This window comes from Sinocyclocheilus grahami, unplaced genomic scaffold, assembly GCF_001515645.1.
Source record: "Sinocyclocheilus grahami isolate Dianchi unplaced genomic scaffold, SAMN03320097.WGS_v1.1 scaffold626.1, whole genome shotgun sequence".
Taxonomy (NCBI): Eukaryota; Metazoa; Chordata; class Actinopteri; order Cypriniformes; family Cyprinidae; genus Sinocyclocheilus; species Sinocyclocheilus grahami.
The window spans coordinates 741831-764522 of NW_015505805.1; the positions used below are offsets into that span (position 1 = coordinate 741831).

Sequence of the window (22692 nt, forward strand, 5' to 3'; positions counted from 1 at the left end):
AACATAAAAGAAAAATTAGTAAGAGCAGGATAGAGATTAAATATGAGACTCCAATGTGTGTGTGTGTGTGTGTAATGTGTGTTTTATTTATTTATTATTATTATCATTATTGAATTTCTCAATCCTGTTATTAATATTCAGGACATGTCTAAATACATTTTTTTTGTTCATTTTTGTTGCATTCTTTCCCAAAAATAAATTAATTAATGAATTAATACTAATTTTAAAAAACAACAACATTTAAATAGCAACAACATCTGAATGGTTAACAAGGTTGCATAAATAAATAAATAATAATAATAATAATAATAATAATTATATATATATATATATATATATATATATATTATTTGTTTATTTATTTTTATGAAATGGGACTTTAAATATGAAAATAAAACTGCCATTGGTGGCAAGTCTGTGTTAGTGAGTGAGTTATTCAGTCATTCATTTAACTGATCCATTCAAATGGCTGATTCGTTCAGAAACAAGCAAGTGACTGTATTTATGAATTGCTCACTGAATCATTGGCTCATTCAATTCCTTCAAAAACGTTGAGTTATTCAGAAACTAAACACTACTGTTTGTTGCTCGAAGATGCACAACAGTTCTCCTCTGGCTTTCTTTGGAGCCATTTTCGTTTGTGATATTGAGCAAAACCAGGCAATATTATGTCTAAAATTTAAAACAATATCACCTTCTTGCTTATTGAACTATTATATAAAATCGATATCACATTTTCAGCATCACATTAAGTCATCATCCTGGATCATGTTCGTCAGCAACTGCATGCAATGTAAGATTTTCAAAATAGAATATTTGTTTATATTATTTAGATGAACTGTTTCTTTAAAGTTCCTGAGTGTATTCTATTAGAGCCACACGTCCTAATTTCTCAGAACTGGCTGTTTTGAGAAGTTTCACCCTTCTTTGCTCATTTCCATTGCCCTCTGACCTTCTGCAAAAGGCAAGAGATTGTTACAGGTGTTTGGCAGAGTCCCAGTGAACGTCTCTGTTTGATGTGCCCATGGATCACGTGCAAATGTTTGCAATTGACTTGCGTCAGACACAAGACAGAGCGCCTGAGTTTTCTGATCTCTGAAGATTGTGAACTCGCCAGCACCCTATTCTTGCGTACGAAAAGCAAAACAACCCTGGACTTGATAAACAGGATTTTGCTTTTATCGATATTGGATTTGTAAAGATACTTTGTTAAAGAGCTCAAAGCCGAACAGAATTCTGGGTGGCCTAATTCCAATTGCAAGCCTAATCCACAAAGTTCAGTACAAAAAGAGGAAAGGTAATCAAGACAGATCACCTTTGACCTCTTAAATCTGTAAGGTTTCGGGCAACTTGGCCTTTGAAACACTTAACTGAGACTGAATAAAAGACACACTGCCTGGTGCATCAATGTCACACAGCTGATGTACTGAAAGACGGAACAGTATCTGACAGTCTACAAATTGGTGGCCATTACTTATTTTCAATCACCACATAAAACAAATCACATTAAGTGTCAGTTGACTTACAGTATGTCCCACATCAGAGGTCTTGACATTCTTGACTCCAGCTATTAAAGCCATATTTTGTTTTGTACACAATTGTAGTTAACTGTATTCATAAAGCTCAATCATTGAACCCTATGATCCATGTAATTTCAAGAAGAAAAAAAACACAGAAAAAAATAAATAAATATATATATATATATTTTGTTTTTTAATTTATGGGTTATGTAAGTTTACCATTAACTACAAAACAATATGTTGTCCTAAACTAGCTATCCTCTGCAAAGCAGCATTGTAATTGTTAACTAAACTATTTAAAAAAACTATAAAACTATTATTAATTGGTAATTGAAATAAAGCTGAAATAAAATAAAATGTAAATATTAGATGAAAAACTTAAAAACAAACACAGAAAAAAATAAATAAATATATATATATTTTGTTTTTTCATTTATGGGTTATGTAAGTTTACCATTAACTACAAAACAATATGTTGTCCTAAACTAGCTATCCTCTGCAAAGCAGCATTGTAATTGTTAACTAAACTATTTAAAAAAACTATAAAACTATTATTAATTGGTAATTGAAATAAAGCTGAAATAAAATAAAATGTAAATATTAGATGAAAAACTTAAAAACGTAAATGAAAAAAAACTACTTAAGTTGAAGTACTAAAATGAAAATTCAAATAAATATCAAATTAAAGCTAAATAGCAATATCACTAAACAAAAACTAATACAATTACAAATGTAATACTAAAAATAACAAAGTTACTAAAACCTAAACTAAAATTAAAATGTAAATTGAAAATTAAAAGCTATTTTAAAAATATTTATTCAACTGTGATAGTATGTAAATAAAATGGCACTAACTCACTCACAGCTTGATTTAGGCTACATTTGCAACCCTGTTATCCATTCAGATGTTGCTTTTTTTATTTGGTTAATTTTAATAACTTTTATTTATTTACTTATCATTTATTGCCCAAGAGAAAGTAACAAAAAGCAAAAAATAAGGTTTTCAAAATATTTATACATGTCCTGAATATTAGTAACAGAGTTTAAATATTCATATATATATATATATAGAGAGAGAGAGAGAGAGAGAGAGAGTTTATGTATACAATTTTATATGAATATAAAGAGTTTTGTGTCCTTTTGTGCACGAACAGCTTTCTGAAGGTTAAACTCCTGACGTGCCCTGACCTTGTGTTGAATAAGAAATCAAGCTGACTTCACGCTCTATATTGGCCCATCTTTCCACTAGCTGATCCCAAGATGTCCAACCATGACGTTCTGAATAATAAAATAAATATCCGAAATTGTTTGTCCCGGAATGCCAGGAGAGACAAGGTAAGATCCAAGTGCAGTTTTATTAACATAACTAAACAAAAACGTGGCAAAAGGTAATCCAAAACATAGGGACCAGATAACACGAAGTAACTTTAGACAACAAGAACTCAGAAGACAATATAATCAAGACGCAATGACAGAGTGAGCATGGTATATATAGCTGGGATAATGAGTAAATGATAAACAGGTGCTACTGATCAGAACAGAATTAACGAGCAGGGGACTATGGGAAATGGAGTTTAACACATACAACATAGAAACAGGAGGAGCGCCCTCAAGTGGCCAGTCCAGGGCACCACAACCAGACACTGTGACATTACCCCCCCTCTATGGAGCGGATACCAGACGCTCCACTAGAAAACAGAAAAGTTCAGAAGGGAGGTGGAACTGAGGCGGACCAGGGGGAGGGGTGGCGGGCCAGGACCATGCCAAGGAAGAGGGTCAGGGAATAGAGGTAGACCAGGGTCTAAGAGTGAAACCGGCAGGGTGGAAAGCCAAGGCGGGGCCGGCAGGACGAACCAGCAGGGCCCCAACCATATAGGAACAGCCTCAACGGCTGCAACAGGGCCAGCCGATTGCTTCGCAACGGTCCCCGTTTGGCTCCCGAACTGGAGCGGGCTCTGTGAGCTCCCGGACCGGAGCGGGCTCTGGAGTGGGCTCCCGGACCGGAGCGGGCTCTGGAGTGGGCTCCCGGACCGGAGCGGGCTCTGGAGTGGGCTCTGTGAGCTCCCGGACTGGAGCGGGCTCTGGAGTGGGCTCTGTGAGCTCCCGGACTAAAACATAAAAGTTCAGGAGGGAGGTGGAACTGAGGCGGACCAGGGGGAGGGATGGCAGGCCAGGACCATGCCAAGGAACGGGCTCAGGGAACAGAGGTAGACCAGGGTCTAAGAGCGGAACCGGCAGGGTGGAAAGCCAAGGCGGGACCGGCAGGACGAACCAGCAGGGCCCCAACCATACAGGAACCCCAGCAGATAGCCAGGACAGAGCTGGAGGAATGAGCCAGTGAGGCTCCTGCAAACCAAAACCCTGGCAGGCAACCAGAGCGGAATCGGAATCCTCAGCAACTCAGGAGAAACTGAAAACAAGAGCAGAGAGAGGTTAGTAACAGCCTCAACGGCTGCAACAGGGCCAGCCGATTGCTTCGCAACGGTCCCCGTTTGGCTCCCGAACTGGAGCGGGCTCTGTGAGCTCCCGGACCGGAGCGGGCTCTGGAGTGGGCTCCCGGACCGGAGCATCTGATGATTCGCTATCCACTGGAGCGGGCTCGGGCATCTCCGGGGGCACTGCAAGGGACTCAGACCGACATGACATCACCAAGTTGCGGTAACCGAGATACTCAATGAGACCCCAAAAGTCAAGAATCTTAAGCCCATCCATCTCCCGAGGAGGCACGGGATTGTCTAAACAATCATTAAAAATCTTCGTAAGTCAGAGTCATGAAGTCCCATCCCTACCGCAAGGTTCCAAAAGGTCTGAGCGAAACCTCCAATCTCCATCCCCTGTTGGCGAAGATCCGCCAACATCCGGAGCCGAGCCCTGCGCTCCTTCGAAGCAGGAGAAATTATCTGAATGTCCATGGTCCACAAAAAAGTTAAAAAGAAAAACAAACTGCTGGATCTAGTAGTGGCGTCTTGATTCTGTCACGGAATGCCAGGAGAGACAAGGTAAGATCCAAGTGCAGTTTTATTAACATATAACTAAACAGAACAGAACAGAACAGAACAGAACAAAAACATGGCAAAAGGTAATCCAAAACATAGGGACCAGATAACATGAAGTAACTTTAGACAACAAGAACTCAGAAGACAATATAATCAAGACACAATGACAGACAGAGTGAGCATGGTATATATAGCTGGGATAATGAGTAAATGATAAACAGGTGCTACTGATCAGAACAGAATTAACGAGCAGGGGACTATGGGAAATGGAGTTTAACACATACAACATAGAAACAGGAAGAGCGCCCTCAAGTGGCCAGTCCAGGGCACCACAACCAGACACTGTGACATTGTTGACAGCAAGCTAAACACATTAATGGATCAAACCAACAATATCATGTACAGTTCATCAGTGTCTACTTGTGTGGTTGCTGTAATACGCCTGGAAACAGACTGCCAAATGTCTTGACAATAAACAACTCAGCAACCCATGAAACACTTGACATTAAGTAATAACCACGTTTTTTTACATTGCGTTATCATTCGCAATGGGTGAGTTCAAACATTTATGAATGGATTATTCAAGAGCGCTCAATTCCAGCTGTATCATGTCGACCAGATATGCGCGTCAGTCTCGATAAGCGTTGAAGAGCTCAATATACCCCCCTCAGTCTTACAACCCTAATCATTTCATCAATCACTTTGAAGTCAATTAGCATGCTAGTTTGGTTGCTAAGTAGCAGAGCATGAGTGTTTTTCAGTTGTATTGAATTATAACTTATTATCTGTCCAAACCATCATATTACGAGCAGACGTTATTGGCTCCAGGTCAGTGCTTAGATGTTTTATGGTTGGGACACATTAATGGAAACCATTTCCTCTCGGATTCTGGCTAGACCTCAGTGTGAAATACAATTCATAAGACATGAACCTGTACATTGGCCCAGCATCTTAAAAGCCTGGGAAAGTGCTGATAGAAGGACTCCATGGACCGGGTGGAGTCACAACCAGATGCGTCTCGGCATAATATAAGGAAAGGAGGCTTTTGTGGCTATGCTTGTTTTTAAAGGGGTCATATGATGCTGCTAAAAAGAACATTATTTGGTGTATTTGGTGTAATGAAATGTGTTTATGCGTTTTAAGGCGGTGGCCTAGAGTGAACGGCGGCGGCCTAGAGTGAGCAGAGGCCGGGAGCTAGCGTGAGGAACGGCCGGAAGGCTAGAGTGAGCAGGTGGGCTTGAGAACGGCGTGGCCGGCGATTTCGACGAAGGAGCGTCCGGAAGGACATGTGACGACCCCGGGCTGGACTCCGCTTCATCCACGGTGAAAGCCGATCCAGCGATCCACAGCGCAAAGTTGATGTATTTCCTCAGCGACCAGCACGGATCAGCTCTAGGCATGACGAAGCAGATATCATCCTCTTTTGGAAGGCCAAACAAAGTAGTTTCGCTTTCACAACGAAACACAGCGCCTTCACGACATGGCGGCGGCAGCAACAATACTACAGCGAGAATAAAAGTTACGCCTTCTTTCTTTGCGTGAACATTTGGGCGGCGTTATGCAAATCTTCCCACACAGTGACGTAGACATGTGGGGCCGTGTTAGAACGAGCCGCTTTAGGTAGGCGTGGCTGACTTAACTTTTATAAAGAATATCTCTTTGGATTTGAGACTTTAGTCTTTGCAACTTTACTGATCTTCTTTATGCACCAAGAGCTTGTAACACTCCAAAGAGAAAGGAAAACTTGTAATCGCATCATATGACCCCTTTAAGACTTTAGTAATGAGAGTTTGTGTGTTTAGGAAGTGGGTGGGAAAGGGGGATTTTTCTTCATTTATCAGAAACACGGATTAAAAGATGTTCCCGATCCAACGCATGACACACGATCAACACATGCTAGACTCTCTATGGCCATGATCTCATCGGAAGGTTGTTTCATTTGTCGACAATGACATAAAGATGTGTAGTGTGATCGTGTGATGCAAAAGCTGTTTTCACGCTGTATGTAGACACTAAATAAACTCAAGACACTAGTGAACAAAATGCAGGCCATCACTGGAGAGGAACAGATGAGCTTCTAGTGTTATGGATTTAATGGGTTTATTAAAAAAAAAACTACTTACTGACTCAAAGCTCTTTTTTCAGTTTTAATGAGAAAAATAAGGATTGAGGTTTTAATTCAGTGTCAAAGGAAAAACAAACATCACAACATAAATATATTACCATTGAATGATTTAATATAATTTATTTTTATTTTTAAATAAAAAATCATATAAATAATAATAAAATATCTATAATATAAATTAAAAATAAAAGTGCATACCAATTACAAGTGAATAATTTGTAGATAAAATTAAAATAAAGAAAGAACGAAAGAAAAGAAGAAACACACCAACATAAATATATGACTATACTTATAATAATTTAATATTCAATTTCATATTGATTTTTTTACTATTAAATAAAGTAAAATAATTTCTAAATAAAAAGTACATAAGAATGACTAACTAAATAAATATTAAGAATAATTTCTAACAATGTAAAAAGGAGACAAACAAAACAGTGGAGCAATTGCTAAAATAAATAGGGTTATTTATTTAGTTAGTTATTTATTTACCTGTCTAAATACATTTAAAAAAATAAATAAATTACTAAATGAACTGAGAAAGAAAGAAAGAAAGAAAGAAAGAAAGAAAAAAGAAGGAAATAAAAAGAAAAAAAAGATTAATAATACTTTCATTATTTACGTTGTATTTCATTTTTACAAATAAATGCATATAAAATAAGAATAAATCTAAATAAAATTAAATAACTAATTAAAGACCACTTTCTAAAGTGATAAATGTGTAAATGAATGATTGAATGAATGAATAAACATGAATAATTGTTATTATAATAGTAAGTACATGTACACCTTAAAATAAAGTGTTACCGAAATATCTTTTGATAGTTAATATAATATTCTAATGTTGCATGTTTCAAAAAGTAATACTAACTGGGAAGTGGAGACTTGTTCAACACTGAAATGGATAAACATGACATGAAAAAAAAACGATTAATAATTAAGTAAAAAGTATGGATCGCCTGTGTTTGAACTCTCAGTATGAAATGGTAGCAAATTCTCTGAAGCTGACGAATAGCCGCTGTCTTCCGGAAACAGTATAACGCGGCGCTGGAAGCTGCAGTGGGAAGGATTCAGCAAGTGCTGTGACTTGTATGTTGGCCTCTGTGCTAAATGGCTTTCATGATGGATAGCATCAACATGCCCCAATTATGAGATTTATTTTAGTTGTCCGTGAGAAATCACCTTCTGTCATATAAGAATTCCTTTAATGGTGAGTCATGCAATGTGCAGCTTTAATGGAGGATGAAAACTAAAAGATAAAGCTGGAGCAGGAAGAGATGTGAAATACAATGCAGGAACACATTTGGCTTACATTAATCACAGATCCTAATTACATTCAATTTGATTATATGGGTTATTCAGTAATGAATATCTTTTTTTTAATTGGCAGTGTTGAGTATGTATATATATATATATACATACATACATACATACATATAACTACAGAACATGTTTCTTAGAATAAACAGTGTATATCCCAGCTAACAGGGAACGTTCTTAGAACTTTCTGGCAAGGTTTTCTCAAAGCTATGAACAAACGTTCTCCAGAAACATTAATAGAATGCTTTTTCAAAGTTATTTGGTCTTTAATAACGTTCTCAAAATATTTTAGGTGGATGTTCGTCTAACATTTTTTAAATGTTACTACTTGTTTCAGAACATTTAGTGAACATAAAAGTAACATTCCCATAATGTTTGCAAAATTATAAAACGTTGTTAAACATTATAAAATGTTTGCATAACTAGGATTTTTTTTTTTTTTACATTTTAAAACTGGATGTTTTAAACATTCATATGTAACATAAGTAAGTAACATTCTTAGAACATATTTCTGTTAACTGTGGTATTAGGCAATGCTAATTTAATATAACAAAACTACTAAAATTATGATCATGATTGTTTGTTTTAATTTTTAGCATAGAGATTTCATGCACATTGCAAAATTTATGAAATCTTAATTTATGAAATCTAATTAATAATTGGGAATTAAGGCCAAGACAAAGGCTGGGTTAAGTTAAAAACAAACAAACAAAATGTAATTGAATAAATCTGATTGAAAAACAAATTGAATAATAAATGGACAGTTAAATTAAGTCTCCACCCCTTAACTGTCATCCCCATTTTTTTAAATAGGCATGCAGGTGCACTATCCAAACTTAAATTGTTGTAATTTATGAACACTTTGGAATACAGACATAAGGTCGGTCTCTTTTTAAAGAAGAAAATCAGCAAATTATAGAATTTTTTCTAAAAATGTAAGTATCAAAAAGTTATAGTAATTTAAATTTACTGTAAAGAAAATGCACTATATTCATTTTATTTTATTTTATATATAATAAATATTTTACGTATCAGGTTAGGGGTGTGCGATATTGACAAAAAATTATATCTCGATATTTTCGAAATTTGAAATTAAAACCGCCAGTAGGTGGCAGCAAATCCCTCTTAATAAGTGAGTCATTGCGATTGATCCGAATCATTTAAACAGTTGATTCATTCAAGAACGAAACACTGTCATGTTGCTCAGAGACACAAAACAGTGCTGTGGCTGTATTCAGAATGATTTTTGTTGGCGAAATAGAGCAAAAACAAGCAATGTGGTGTCTAAAACGTAAGTCTCTTAATTAACTTATTGTTTATTGAATTCAATGTCACATTTGTAATCATGGTAAAAATGGCACTCTTCGTGTGAAATTGAATAACTATATGAAGTGGTATAAATATATACATTTTCTGCCATCATGTCTTGAATTTGTGATCATTCCAAATGCATTTTAATAGACTGAATCATGCAGTAAAAGAACGCTCTCTAAATGCGCACACGCACTAGTCTAGACTTCACGTAATGTATGCGTGCGCTCTGTAGGGATGTTTTGAATGGTTTTTGCAAAATACTCGATAATGTCAAATCGCACATCGTTAAAACAACAATTACGATATTATCGCAGACGATATATATCGCACATAATCAGGTTTTACTCTAAAATTGGTATAGCATTATAGCCTTATGTCTAAATAAGTTATGTTCCAAATTTGAAGTTGATATGAAAAAAATTTAGGTTCTTGTGAGATTTTATTTAGAGCATTATACCACAAACAGCCACCGGGTGCCATCCAAACTCCATTGAATTTTTTTAATGCATTTTTCTGTCACAAATGTCTAGATTTCTCTGTCAATATTACTTCTATCTCAAAATAACCCCCTAATATGGAATCCTGAGACTCAGACCTTTCCAATGATATGTTTTTTCTCAAGATTATAAAAAGTTTTGATTCTAAAAGACCGTAATTCATTTTGTAATATGACACTTGACACTGCCCACTAAGGGGGAGGAGACCGCCAAAAGATTTTAAAGTACCATTTCCATGGTAACGCAATGTCTGATTTCGAAATGGTTTCAAAGGATGAATCTTGGGCTTCTAAGCTTTCAAATGATATAAGATTTATGATGATTATTAAAAGATTTGATAGAAAAAAAGACAACAAACAAAAAAGAGTGCCAAACGTCCCACAGGTGGGACAGTGACAGTTAAGGGGTTAATAGTATAGTGTTTTTTATATATATATATAAAACTTATAATAACTAAATAAATTGCCAAAAATATGACTTTATGCATCTTCAAGTATTTATATTTAAAATTAAAATTAAAAAGTAAATAATTGTATGCTTTAGGAATTGTTTTAAAAATGTTTAAAATCAAACTAAACTTTAAATATTAATATTTGAAAATTATTGCTTAGGTTTAAACAATAAAACAATATTAAGAAATCAATTTGTAAGTTATTTCTATTGCAAAAAAAGCATTAAAAGAGTGTTTACAAGTAGTTTTTCTTAAATAAATCAAATGGCTTATTTGCCAATCAAGTAAAAAAAAAAATCATTGGACAGTGATCACATGGAAGCAACAAATGGTCATTTAAATCACAATGGCTGAAAGCAAATGTTGCTGGAGATAGATATAAAAATATGAAAACTTTATAACACACTATTACTTAATGCCATGTTTAAAAAAAAGAATAAGAATAAGAACAGAGAGAAACATCCAGATGCATCACTTCACCTTCACCTTGATGTGACCCAGCCAGAGAGACCATCAAGCCAAAAATGCAGTCACTAAACCTTGAGCTATTTCCTGTGCAACATCTCAACTTCCTTTCATTGATCTCAAGGCTTGGTGTGCGGCTAAGAAAACACCTGTCAACGTTTATTACCAGCAATCCTCCCCTCACCACAACATGCCTGACACCTCCATGAGCTGGACGTTCTGCTAGTCAAACTGCTTGTCAGTGTGTAATTATGCACACTTACGCTGAATATGTGGGCCACTGTGGCCCCTCATTTCCCCTTGGAATTGTGGGTAGCAGGAGTGCAGCTGTCAAGTAGTGTGTTGAGGGTTAATTGGCTTTAATTAGGAGAGTTGTTTTTGCCCGTTTAAGCGCCAGCGGGGGAGGAGGGGGGTAGTTGTGGAGATGTGGATGTTTCTGAATGTGTTTATATGAGAAATCATGTATAATTTTGTGCTAATGCGCTGTTGGTTGGAATGAGAGCATGCCAAAACCACTTCAGCATATGATTGGCATATTTATTTTACATATCTTTTAAAGTTCAGAACCACCTCGCAATGACCTCAAACTGCAACTGCAACACAATCCTTCCAAAATAAGTCTATGCAGTAAAATAGATTTTTAAAATAAAGGATCTTTATTGGTATTGATGGTTGAAAGAAGACGTTTCATTGCACAAAATATTCTTTATAGTGGAAAACAATGGTTCTTTGAAGAACTATTCACTGAAAGGTTCTTTGGAGAACCTAAAATGGTTCTTCTACACTCTTAAAAATAAAGGTCCTTTATCAGCATTGATGCTTTAAGAAACTTTAACATCCAATCTTTGCGTTGCACAAAAGGTTCTTTATAGTGGAAAAAGATTCTTCTTCACACTAAGAAAAACCTGTTCACTAAAGGTTCTTTGGGGAACCCAAAGTGGTTAATCTTTAGTAACACTGTGAAAACCACCGTTTGGAACCTTCATTTTTGAGAGTGCAGCTTATTTTTAATTAAGGAGGTCATGTGATACCAGAACATTTGGTTGTTCAGAACAACTAAACAGACATCTACATTTGAAAACATCACATTTTAGTAAAACCTAACTGTTGTTTTCTGGCAGAACTGAGGTCGAGGAACAGCTCTGCTGTGTTCTGGGACGGTGGAGAGAGGGGAGCATACCAGGCCCTACTGCTGGATGAGGACCGCGGATGGCTGCTGGTCGGAGGCCGAGACCACATCTACATGCTAAACTCTGACAGCTTCACCCAACCGGCACGCAACGTCAGTGCGCACAACTACCACCATCTTACAGCACATGATGTCATTTACCGATCGCGAGGATAAGGGTCACTAAAGTGAAAACAGACCATGACTACAATGTCTTACTGTTCATATCAATCTGTACATCTGTAATGCTGTTTTCATGGCCTGCTCCACCACATACAGTACATCTGTTGATTAGCACAGAAACATTTAATTGACTCGTCCCTCAGTCTGTAAAAGTATATGAAAAAATGTATATACTGTAGTACACTTATACAGTTACTTACAAAATGTAAACTATATTATCGCACAGCTCTATATGTAAAGTTTTATCTGCACACATACATTATTCACGTAAAACAATATATTTACACTAAATAGCAAATCTCAACTGCTTGATTTTTTTATATATATTATCGCAAAATGTAAACTATCACAAAGCCCTAACCTGCTAAATGTGATTATAAGGCATGAAGATATTAAGATATCTGAACATTAACATTACAATTTTCTGTAATGTGTATTGTGAAAAGTGCTATTCAAATAAAATTGACTAGCAACACGGCAAATCACTAAGTTTGGCATTAACACTAATTATTCACTTGTGTTACGTTAGTATATTAGCTGAGATTGGTGTCGTACAAATGCTAAAGCAAATGTTTCAGCAAATTACATCCAATCATTCAACTCAACTAAAATTTAAGCTAGGTTTTCATTGTATATGCTACCGTAACCACACTTTTTGTGACAAGATGAAACTGTTTTCTACAGCATGACGGTCTCATAACATACCATAATCTACTCAAGTTTAACATACACTGCATGAACAAAAACTCTTATAGCTATGTACTTACGTTCGACTTGAACCACAATGTGTGCTGATAGCCTCGCTGCTAGCGTTAGAATATGATATTTTTCTACAGTTTTCAGGACAACTGTCACTACTGTAGTACTACTGTAACTACTGTCACTACTGTAAAGCAAGTTTGAGGATATTCTTACTGAGCTAATGAGCTAAAACTAGTTGACTTTATAGCTAGCTTCTAATAGCACACAGTTTAATAATGCAGATATTTGAAAGTGCCTCTATTGCCCCCTTCAGTATGGAGGTTTGTTTGCAAAGCTGGTACAGCAGGATTGTGAGCTTACTTGCATACATTTGCATACTTCTAGCCTAAATTCTTCACACCAATCATCAGCAATATTAATTGATTCTGTCTTTTATAATAGTGAATACCAAAAGATGCCTGTAAGAAATGATGAGGTCAAACGTAAGGTCATGGCACAGCCATACATATGTGATCTTCATAAGAACTAAGGCACTAATGAGGTTCTCCATCTCCCAATTATATAATCATGTACAGTGTGCTGATTGCCAGCTAATGATGAGGTCAATACCTGCACATTATTTCCACATGGAAATGATTACAATTTGAGAGGCATTTAGATTGTTGAGTAATGATGGTGAAACGGCAAGGAGGGTCTGAACTAATCAACTCAGTACTCATAGCTCAGGTTTATACAAGAACATGTATGTGATGTACAAATTTTAAAACGTAATACATTAAAAAAAGGGGTGTACGAAAACTTTTAATAATCATTTATTTTTTTAAGTAATAACTATTTTCAAATATGAAATCATTTTTAAATCTAATATTTTAAATTTAATTTTTAAAAATATTTTATTTAATAAATGTGTGTGTACATATATATACACACATGCATATATACATACATACATACATACATTTTTGAATGCTTGAAACATTTTGCTTTATTATGCATTATTTTCTGTTTATCATGCATTATCTCTTTTGTTTTTAGATTCACTGGCCAGCTGGACAGGAACACATTGAACGCTGCAAATATGCAGGAAAGAATCTATCGGTAAGTAACTTTAAAAGGGCATAAAGGGAAAAAAAATAAAGTTTTCGAGGTGCTATTTTAATAAAGTGCTCTCACAGACTGAGATAAGAATAAAAGCTGAAAAGTCATATTTATAGCGCTATGGGGGGAATATTTCAAGCTGGAAAGTCTTAAGGGAGTGTAAGTCTGAAGTTTTAACATCAGTCCCCCCTGCAATAACAGGCAAAAATCAGTAGGTGCATTACTGTGTGATTTAAAATGCTTCATATTCACCTATCCTCACCATAACGCTTTCAAATCGTGCTTTTAATCAAATACCACATGTATCTCTCAGATTCACTGAAAGGTTCTTTGGAGAACCTAAAATGGTTCTTCTACACTCTTAAAAATAAAGGTCCTTTATCAGCATTGATGCTTTAAGAAACTTTAACATCCAATCTTTGCGTTGCACAAAAGGTTCTTTATAGTGGAAAAAGATTCTTCTTCACACTAAGAAAAACCTGTTCACTAAAGGTTCTTTGGGGAACCCAAAGTGGTTAATCTTTAGTAACACTGTGAAAACCACCGTTTGGAACCTTCATTTTTGAGAGTGCAGCTTATTTTTAATTAAGGAGGTCATGTGATACCAGAACATTTGGTTGTTCAGAACAACTAAACAGACATCTACATTTGAAAACATCACATTTTAGTAAAACCTAACTGTTGTTTTCTGGCAGAACTGAGGTCGAGGAACAGCTCTGCTGTGTTCTGGGACGGTGGAGAGAGGGGAGCATACCAGGCCCTACTGCTGGATGAGGACCGCGGATGGCTGCTGGTCGGAGGCCGAGACCACATCTACATGCTAAACTCTGACAGCTTCACCCAACCGGCACGCAACGTCAGTGCGCACAACTACCACCATCTTACAGCACATGATGTCATTTACCGATCGCGAGGATAAGGGTCACTAAAGTGAAAACAGACCATGACTACAATGTCTTACTGTTCACATCAATCTGTACATCTGTAATGCTGTTTTCATGGCCTGCTCCACCACATACAGTACATCTGTTGATTAGCACAGAAACATTTAATTGACTCGTCCCTCAGTCTGTAAAAGTATATGAAAAAATGTATATACTGTAGTACACTTATACAGTTACTTACAAAATGTAAACTATATTATCGCACAGCTCTATATGTAAAGTTTTATCTGCACACATACATTATTCACGTAAAACAATATATTTACACTAAATAGCAAATCTCAACTGCTTGATTTTTTTATATATATTATCGCAAAATGTAAACTATCACAAAGCCCTAACCTGCTAAATGTGATTATAAGGCATGAAGATATTAAGATATCTGAACATTAACATTACAATTTTCTGTAATGTGTATTGTGAAAAGTGCTATTCAAATAAAATTGACTAGCAACACGGCAAATCACTAAGTTTGGCATTAACACTAATTATTCACTTGTGTTACGTTAGTATATTAGCTGAGATTGGTGTCGTACAAATGCTAAAGCAAATGTTTCAGCAAATTACATCCAATCATTCAACTCAACTAAAATTTAAGCTAGGTTTTCATTGTATATGCTACCGTAACCACACTTTTTGTGACAAGATGAAACTGTTTTCTACAGCATGACGGTCTCATAACATACCATAATCTACTCAAGTTTAACATACACTGCATGAACAAAAACTCTTATAGCTATGTACTTACGTTCGACTTGAACCACAATGTGTGCTGATAGCCTCGCTGCTAGCGTTAGAATATGATATTTTTCTACAGTTTTCAGGACAACTGTCACTACTGTAGTACTACTGTAACTACTGTCACTACTGTAAAGCAAGTTTGAGGATATTCTTACTGAGCTAATGAGCTAAAACTAGTTGACTTTATAGCTAGCTTCTAATAGCACACAGTTTAATAATGCAGATATTTGAAAGTGCCTCTATTGCCCCCTTCAGTATGGAGGTTTGTTTGCAAAGCTGGTACAGCAGGATTGTGAGCTTACTTGCATACATTTGCATACTTCTAGCCTAAATTCTTCACACCAATCATCAGCAATATTAATTGATTCTGTCTTTTATAATAGTGAATACCAAAAGATGCCTGTAAGAAATGATGAGGTCAAACGTAAGGTCATGGCACAGCCATACATATGTGATCTTCATAAGAACTAAGGCACTAATGAGGTTCTCCATCTCCCAATTATATAATCATGTACAGTGTGCTGATTGCCAGCTAATGATGAGGTCAATACCTGCACATTATTTCCACATGGAAATGATTACAATTTGAGAGGCATTTAGATTGTTGAGTAATGATGGTGAAACGGCAAGGAGGGTCTGAACTAATCAACTCAGTACTCATAGCTCAGGTTTATACAAGAACATGTATGTGATGTACAAATTTTAAAACGTAATACATTAAAAAAAGGGGTGTACGAAAACTTTTAATAATCATTTATTTTTTTAAGTAATAACTATTTTCAAATATGAAATCATTTTTAAATCTAATATTTTAAATTTAATTTTTAAAAATATTTTATTTAATAAATGTGTGTGTACATATATATACACACATGCATATATACATACATACATACATACATTTTTGAATGCTTGAAACATTTTGCTTTATTATGCATTATTTTCTGTTTATCATGCATTATCTCTTTTGTTTTTAGATTCACTGGCCAGCTGGACAGGAACACATTGAACGCTGCAAATATGCAGGAAAGAATCTATCGGTAAGTAACTTTAAAAGGGCATAAAGGGAAAAAAAATAAAGTTTTCGAGGTGCTATTTTAATAAAGTGCTCTCACAGACTGAGATAAGAATAAAAGCTGAAAAGTCATATTTATAGCGCTATGGGGGGAATATTTCAAGCTGGAAAGTCTTAAGGGAGTGTAAGTCTGAAGTTTTAACATCAGTCCCCCCTGCAATAACAGGCAAAAATCAGTAGGTGCATTACTGTGTGATTTAAAATGCTTCATATTCACCTATCCTCACCATAACGCTTTCAAATCGTGCTTTTAATCAAATACCACATGTATCTCTCAGATGGACTGTGCCAATTACGTGAGACTCCTACAGCCCTTCAATAAAACGCATGTCTATGTATGTGGAACCGGTGCGTTCCACCCACAGTGCACCTACATTGACCTGGGACACAATCTTGAGGTAAGCAGAACTTCTGTTTTTTTGGCCAACAACCAGTGTGAAAGGCAGTAAACACTTTTAAGGGTAATTTAAGCTTGTTATCTTGTGCAAATGAGGAGTTGCAGGGTGAATTGGACCCTACGGAACCCGCTGAGAGTTATTGACCGTAGAGCTGAACTAATAATGAGGGTAATGGTGCAAAGAGAGTGACAGTCTTGTCTTGGTATGCCAGAAACCCACTTTCCGGCTCCTCAGCCAAATTGGAGAATCCGGGAGAGGAAAATGTCCCTTCAGTCCACAGGAGCCCTTTACCGCCCGACTGACAGGTGAGTCTCCTGAACACAATGTCTTCAAAAACAACCCATGATCCCTTTGTAGACAAAAATACTGAGAAAACATGCACAACAATTGTTAGACGTACTCCCATATTAGTCATTAATAATTGGATCCGTATAAATCCTGGCCAGATGTTAGCTTGTGTGGGGAAATTTGGAAGTTCCCCCAGTAAACAGGTTAGTCACCCATATTTGTCTTCATTGGACACTTACTATGTAAGTAATTTGACTTAAAGGAGTTTTAGAAATTGCTTAGTTGCTGTTACAGTGTGGTCAGGAAATGAAACACAGCTGCAAAATTTATATTATATTTAGCTTCTTTTTTTTTTTAAGGCATGTATAGCCCAGAAGACCTTAATGCATAAACCATATGCTACCTAATTAAAGGCTATTACTGCAACCGGAGACCTTTTTGACCATTTAATGATGTCTTTGGAATTATCGAAATTTCCTTTTCACACAAGCTGCTGTAAAACAGAGTATTTTGACAAAGGACCTGAAGTCAGAGGGTAGAATCATTAAAAATGAGCCATGTATCATGAAAAATCATTTGTCATTTTAAGTCGTTCTAAATGTGATTTTCATTAAATGGCTATTAATGCTCACTTTAGATGGGGACCTGTATGCTGGGACGTCAGTAGACTTCATGGGAACAAACGCTGCCATTTTTCGCACATCTGTGCATAGCAGCAATCAACACTATATCCGCACTGAAGCTTACCAGGACCAGTGGCTAAATGGTGAGAAGTGAAATGTAAAATTCTGTTTTTATTGTGTGTGCAAAGACAACATGGCCTTAGTTCCCAAGGTAGACTAGTATGGGTGCAAGAAAATATTTGTATTGCTAAAAAGTTTCATTGATAAATAAACTTTCACATTGCTGATAGGTTAAAACACCAAATTAATGTTGATATCACAATTCTAAACACAGTTTTTCCCAATTTAATTAGGAAGCAAGAAGGTCTAACATATGACAATTAACATTTTAAAATCATATGTAACACAACCAAAGCTGTAAATGATCAAATTAAACATTTGGAGTATATTTCTTTAATTGGCTTACAAGCAGTTATCTGACTACCAAAGCAGACTGCTAACAAATTAGACTATTAGTTTAGTAATTTCTAAATTATTAGCTTGTTAGCTTAGCATAAAGTTGTCATTTAGCCTCTTAGCTTAGCATACAATCAACATATTAGTTTGTTAGATTAGCATACAGCTACTCAAATCGATGCTAGCTTAGATAATTTGTTATTATCTAAAGGAAATCACTATAATAAAAGGATACATTTTTAAACAGAATTTACAAACAGCTACCTTTTGGGGTCCAAGAGGAGAGTTTTTTTTAAGTCAGTCACCTGTGATGTTTATATCATGTGACTGATTACTCTGTATTCGAACTCCTTGCAGCAGACAGGGAAAAAAAAGTCATGAAGTCAAAAATGTATAATGTTTTAAAGATGTGTAGTGATTTTTCCTAAAATACAAGGCAAAATACAGGTTAAGAAAATTTTGGCAGTGGATAAGAAGGTGGTTCATGGACTGAAACCCTTGGAAACCACTGTTTTGAGGTGACTGGTGCTGCCTAATTAACTTTTGTGACATCCTCCAGCCTCACTCTGATGCCAATTTATTTTCACAGAGCCGGAGTTTGTGGGATCATATTCCATCCCTGAAACACACAGCTTGGACGATGACAAAGTCTACTTCTTCTTCAAAGAGACCGCTGTAGAGTCCAACCAGCTCGACAAGCGTATCTACAGTCGAGTGGCTCGTGTCTGCAAGGTGAGCGCCAAGTCCAATGCCGTAATGAGCCAATAAAAACAGGAAATGGATCCAAAAGACCTTTGTTTGTTATGAAGAATCAATGAGTCTTTTGTAGACATTAATGAATAGACATGTAAGCCTCGGTAGCATCTGTTGCACAGTAGTAGAAGCACTGTGTATCTAATAATGGATGAATGAGGGGTTTGTTTGAGAGTAATTAAACACTAATCTAGCAACAAATCTAGCAAATTAGGTTTTCTGTTCAGGCTTTTCATGTCAGAGCATTCTTGAAATGTTTTATATATTTATTTGTGCTGTATTTATTGGTAATGTATAAAAATGTAATGTACTACTAATATATTTTTGCTAGTGAGATACTGTGATGTCATATTATCTCTTAAGGCTGGAAAACACTATTCAAATTTTGCACAGGTTTTTGCCCCAATTTGTAGTCTGGAGGAGTTGACACTAGTTGCCGAAAGTCAGAGCTAATCTGCATATTTTGGGTAGTCAGGAATTTACCAATTTCAAAAACAATTGCATAGTAATGGGCACAGATTCCAAAAATTTAGTTTCACACTATGATTCCATCCAGTTGGAAGATATCAGAAATGTTTTATCAAAAGCTATTTTGAGCCAGTTTTAGAACACAAATTTTTGTCATTTGTCATACCTCTTCTAGCAATGAGGCGCTATGTTTCTGCGTGAGTTTGTTGTGTTTGGAACAACTTAAAGGTCTGGCAGTGTGTTTTTCACACAAAGTGAGCAAGTGTAGGATGCCTAGTGTTTTAAAATTGGTTCAGATTTGAAAAGTCCTATAGTGTAGTCTTACATGTTATTGGTTTTCATTAGAATGACATAGGTGGAAAACGAAGCTTGATTAATCGCTGGAGCACCTTCCTGAAGGCCAGGCTGGTGTGCTCTGTACCAGGACCTGGAGGCATGGACACACACTTTGACGAGCTGGGTATGTTCACACTCTAATTACACGTTAATATGAACTCAAAATCTCATTCCTCAAGACTACAATCCTCGTCCTTTCTTCTCATTTTTTATTTTTATTTTTAGAGGACATATTTCTCTTGGAGACCAAAGATCCACAGAATCCAGTCATCTACGGTGTCTTCTCCACTTCCAGGTAGGTTCATTACCTGAAAAGTCTGATTCATGAGTCATTCTTTGGGTCACCAGCCCATAATCTTGTTAACTTGTTAGAGCCACATTCCAGTCAATGTTATATTTGTTTACCTCAATTCCTGAATTATCATTGGCTCCATCCAAATCAATCAATCCGTCACACTCATTCCCATTTAACTAACTCTTCAGTTTCTCAGACCTCCTTTATTCATTCCAACAACCTAAATCTGATTATCTCAGTTTGTCTTATGAACTGACATCAGTATCAAAACACCCCTAAAATCAACAATCTGGTCACAGGATGCTCTCCTCCCCACTCCCGATCCATTTAGAACAATCCGTCTCGGTGTCCCACCCAAGGAATGGATAGCTCGAGGCCAAACGGGAGGGTGAAAGGTCACCAGGCTTGAGGAACTCTGTTATTCTAACCTGGCATCAGGCTAATACATGTTTCCTTTTCAAAAGCTCTGTCTTCAAAGGTTCAGCCGTTTGCGTCTATACCATGGCCTCCATCCGAGCCGCCTTCAACGGGCCTTTTGCGCATAAGGAGAGCCCTGATTATCGCTGGATGGAGTACAAGGGGAAGATCCCTTATCCACGGCCGGGGACGGTAAGTTCTCAACAGGAAGGAATTATGTTTGGTATAGAAGTGAAGATGATTTGTCATGTGGAGGGTTGCCTCTTTCTGTTGGCAACTTGAAGGACTTCAAACTGTAATCTTGGTGTTGTGAGCATAAGTGCAAGCAAGATTTGAGGTCTACGATTGATACTGGACTGCAGATATGTTGGGGCAGCTTGGAAACCATGTGGCCAGCCACTCCATGCACTAGCTGCACTGCCTCAAGGGGGTTGTAAAAATGTTGGCAGGCACTCTGGGAGTCACGCGTCATTGCGGTTAGTGAAGTGGCTAGAGTGTGGACTTTTAGTGATGAGGTCACCAAAAGGAAGTCAATTATCAGGGCTCTGAGGTCTGCTCCATTAGTTGCCGAAGTCATAACCACGAAGCTGACCTCAACTGTGAGTTGACAGCTAAACCCTTTCAAACTATGGGGTTTGGTGACTAGAATAGGGGTGTCCAGACCTGTTCCTGGAGGTCCAGTGTCCTGCAAAGATTAGCACCTAAAATAAATAAATACACCTGAATCAGCTCATAAAGGTCTTCACGATTTCGAGAAACATCCAGGCAAGTGTGTGAAGGCTGGTTGGAGCTAAACTCCCTCCAGGAACAGGTTTGGACACCTCTGGACTAGAAAGTGCAATTAATATATTTTAGACTTGTTTCACACATAGTAAAATAGATCTACTTGAGTTTATTTCATTCAGACATGCTCTTTCCTTTGCGCATATCGTTTGAAGGTCACCATGTTTATTGGTTTTACAAGGAAAAAGCTGGTAAAAACTTGATTTTGCACAGGCAAGGTGAGAAAGCAAGTTTATCATACTAGATCATGCTATATGTATAACATGTCATGTTTTGAGGGGTTTCGCTAAACCAAATTGTTCATGACAACAGAAGATTCCTTCAAAACTGCTTGTCTTAATATGAATAAATAAGAATTATTATGCTTGCCCCAATATGATCTCGAACAGTGGCCAAAATCCACATCTGCGTAAATGTTTTTGACTATTTTTACCTTAGTCTGGGACTGTTACTCCAAATTCAGTCCCCACAGGGTTTCAGAATATAAGCTTAACTAAAGTTCCTATATCTCTTCAGTGTCCAAGTGAAACCTATGACCCTTTGCACAAGTCCACCCGAGATTTCCCAGATGATGTTGTGAGCTTCATGAGGACCCATCAGCTGATGTGGGAACCAGTGATGCCCATCCATAGGCGTCCTGTCTTCACTCGGATCAACACCCCCTACAGGCTGAAGAAGCTTGTGGTTGATAGGGTTGATGCCGAGGACGGCCAGTATGATATCTTACATCTTGGCACAGGTATGTTGGAATGCAGTCAACAAAAGATCAACGTGTTCAGTGAATGGGATTTTTTGTACTACTAAAAAAGTTTGACATCTAGCCGTTGGTGTTCTCTATTATAAAAGTATTAGACCTAAAATTGCACTGCAAATATGGAAATCACTGCTAGATCCAGTAAATGCTATCAAAGACGACCTCTGTTCCCACGCTGGTCAGTGGTCCTGTTGCCAGGGATTATCCTGACACTCTGAGGAGCCAATGTTTCTTTTCCTGTTCATTTGTCCTCCTGGACTGGTGGGTGTATGCGTGAACTCTGCCACATTTAAGTGAATCATTTAGGGCAAATAGATACACTGTTCAAGACAAATATGCTTAACCTGTGTGTACAGAGAGCCGACTCGCAATCTTACTGTGTATAGAACTAGAACAGTGTAACAGCTGTCAGCCCTCAGGGTGCTGCATAAATCCACATGCCAAAAGCCAGTGCTCACTCACCATGGTGATGAAGTAAAGGTGCATTATGGGATATGTTTAAAGATGTTACAATTGATGGTT

General features: G+C 36.8%; 1 protein-coding gene across 1 annotated transcript in view; it reads left to right on the forward strand.

Annotated features, from left to right (window-relative positions):
* The window catches only part of LOC107557964 (semaphorin-3D-like), an 80137-nt gene that overhangs the window by 40203 nt on the left and 17242 nt on the right, over window positions 1–22692 (forward strand). The window contains exons 3-12 of the mRNA XM_016241560.1: window positions 11810–11970; window positions 13777–13839; window positions 16878–16997; window positions 17209–17302; window positions 17923–18051; window positions 18954–19096; window positions 19931–20045; window positions 20147–20216; window positions 20681–20825; window positions 21933–22155. Coding sequence (XP_016097046.1) covers window positions 11810–11970; window positions 13777–13839; window positions 16878–16997; window positions 17209–17302; window positions 17923–18051; window positions 18954–19096; window positions 19931–20045; window positions 20147–20216; window positions 20681–20825; window positions 21933–22155 — 1263 coding nt within the window. The remainder of the gene's footprint in view (window positions 1–11809; window positions 11971–13776; window positions 13840–16877; window positions 16998–17208; window positions 17303–17922; window positions 18052–18953; window positions 19097–19930; window positions 20046–20146; window positions 20217–20680; window positions 20826–21932; window positions 22156–22692) is intronic.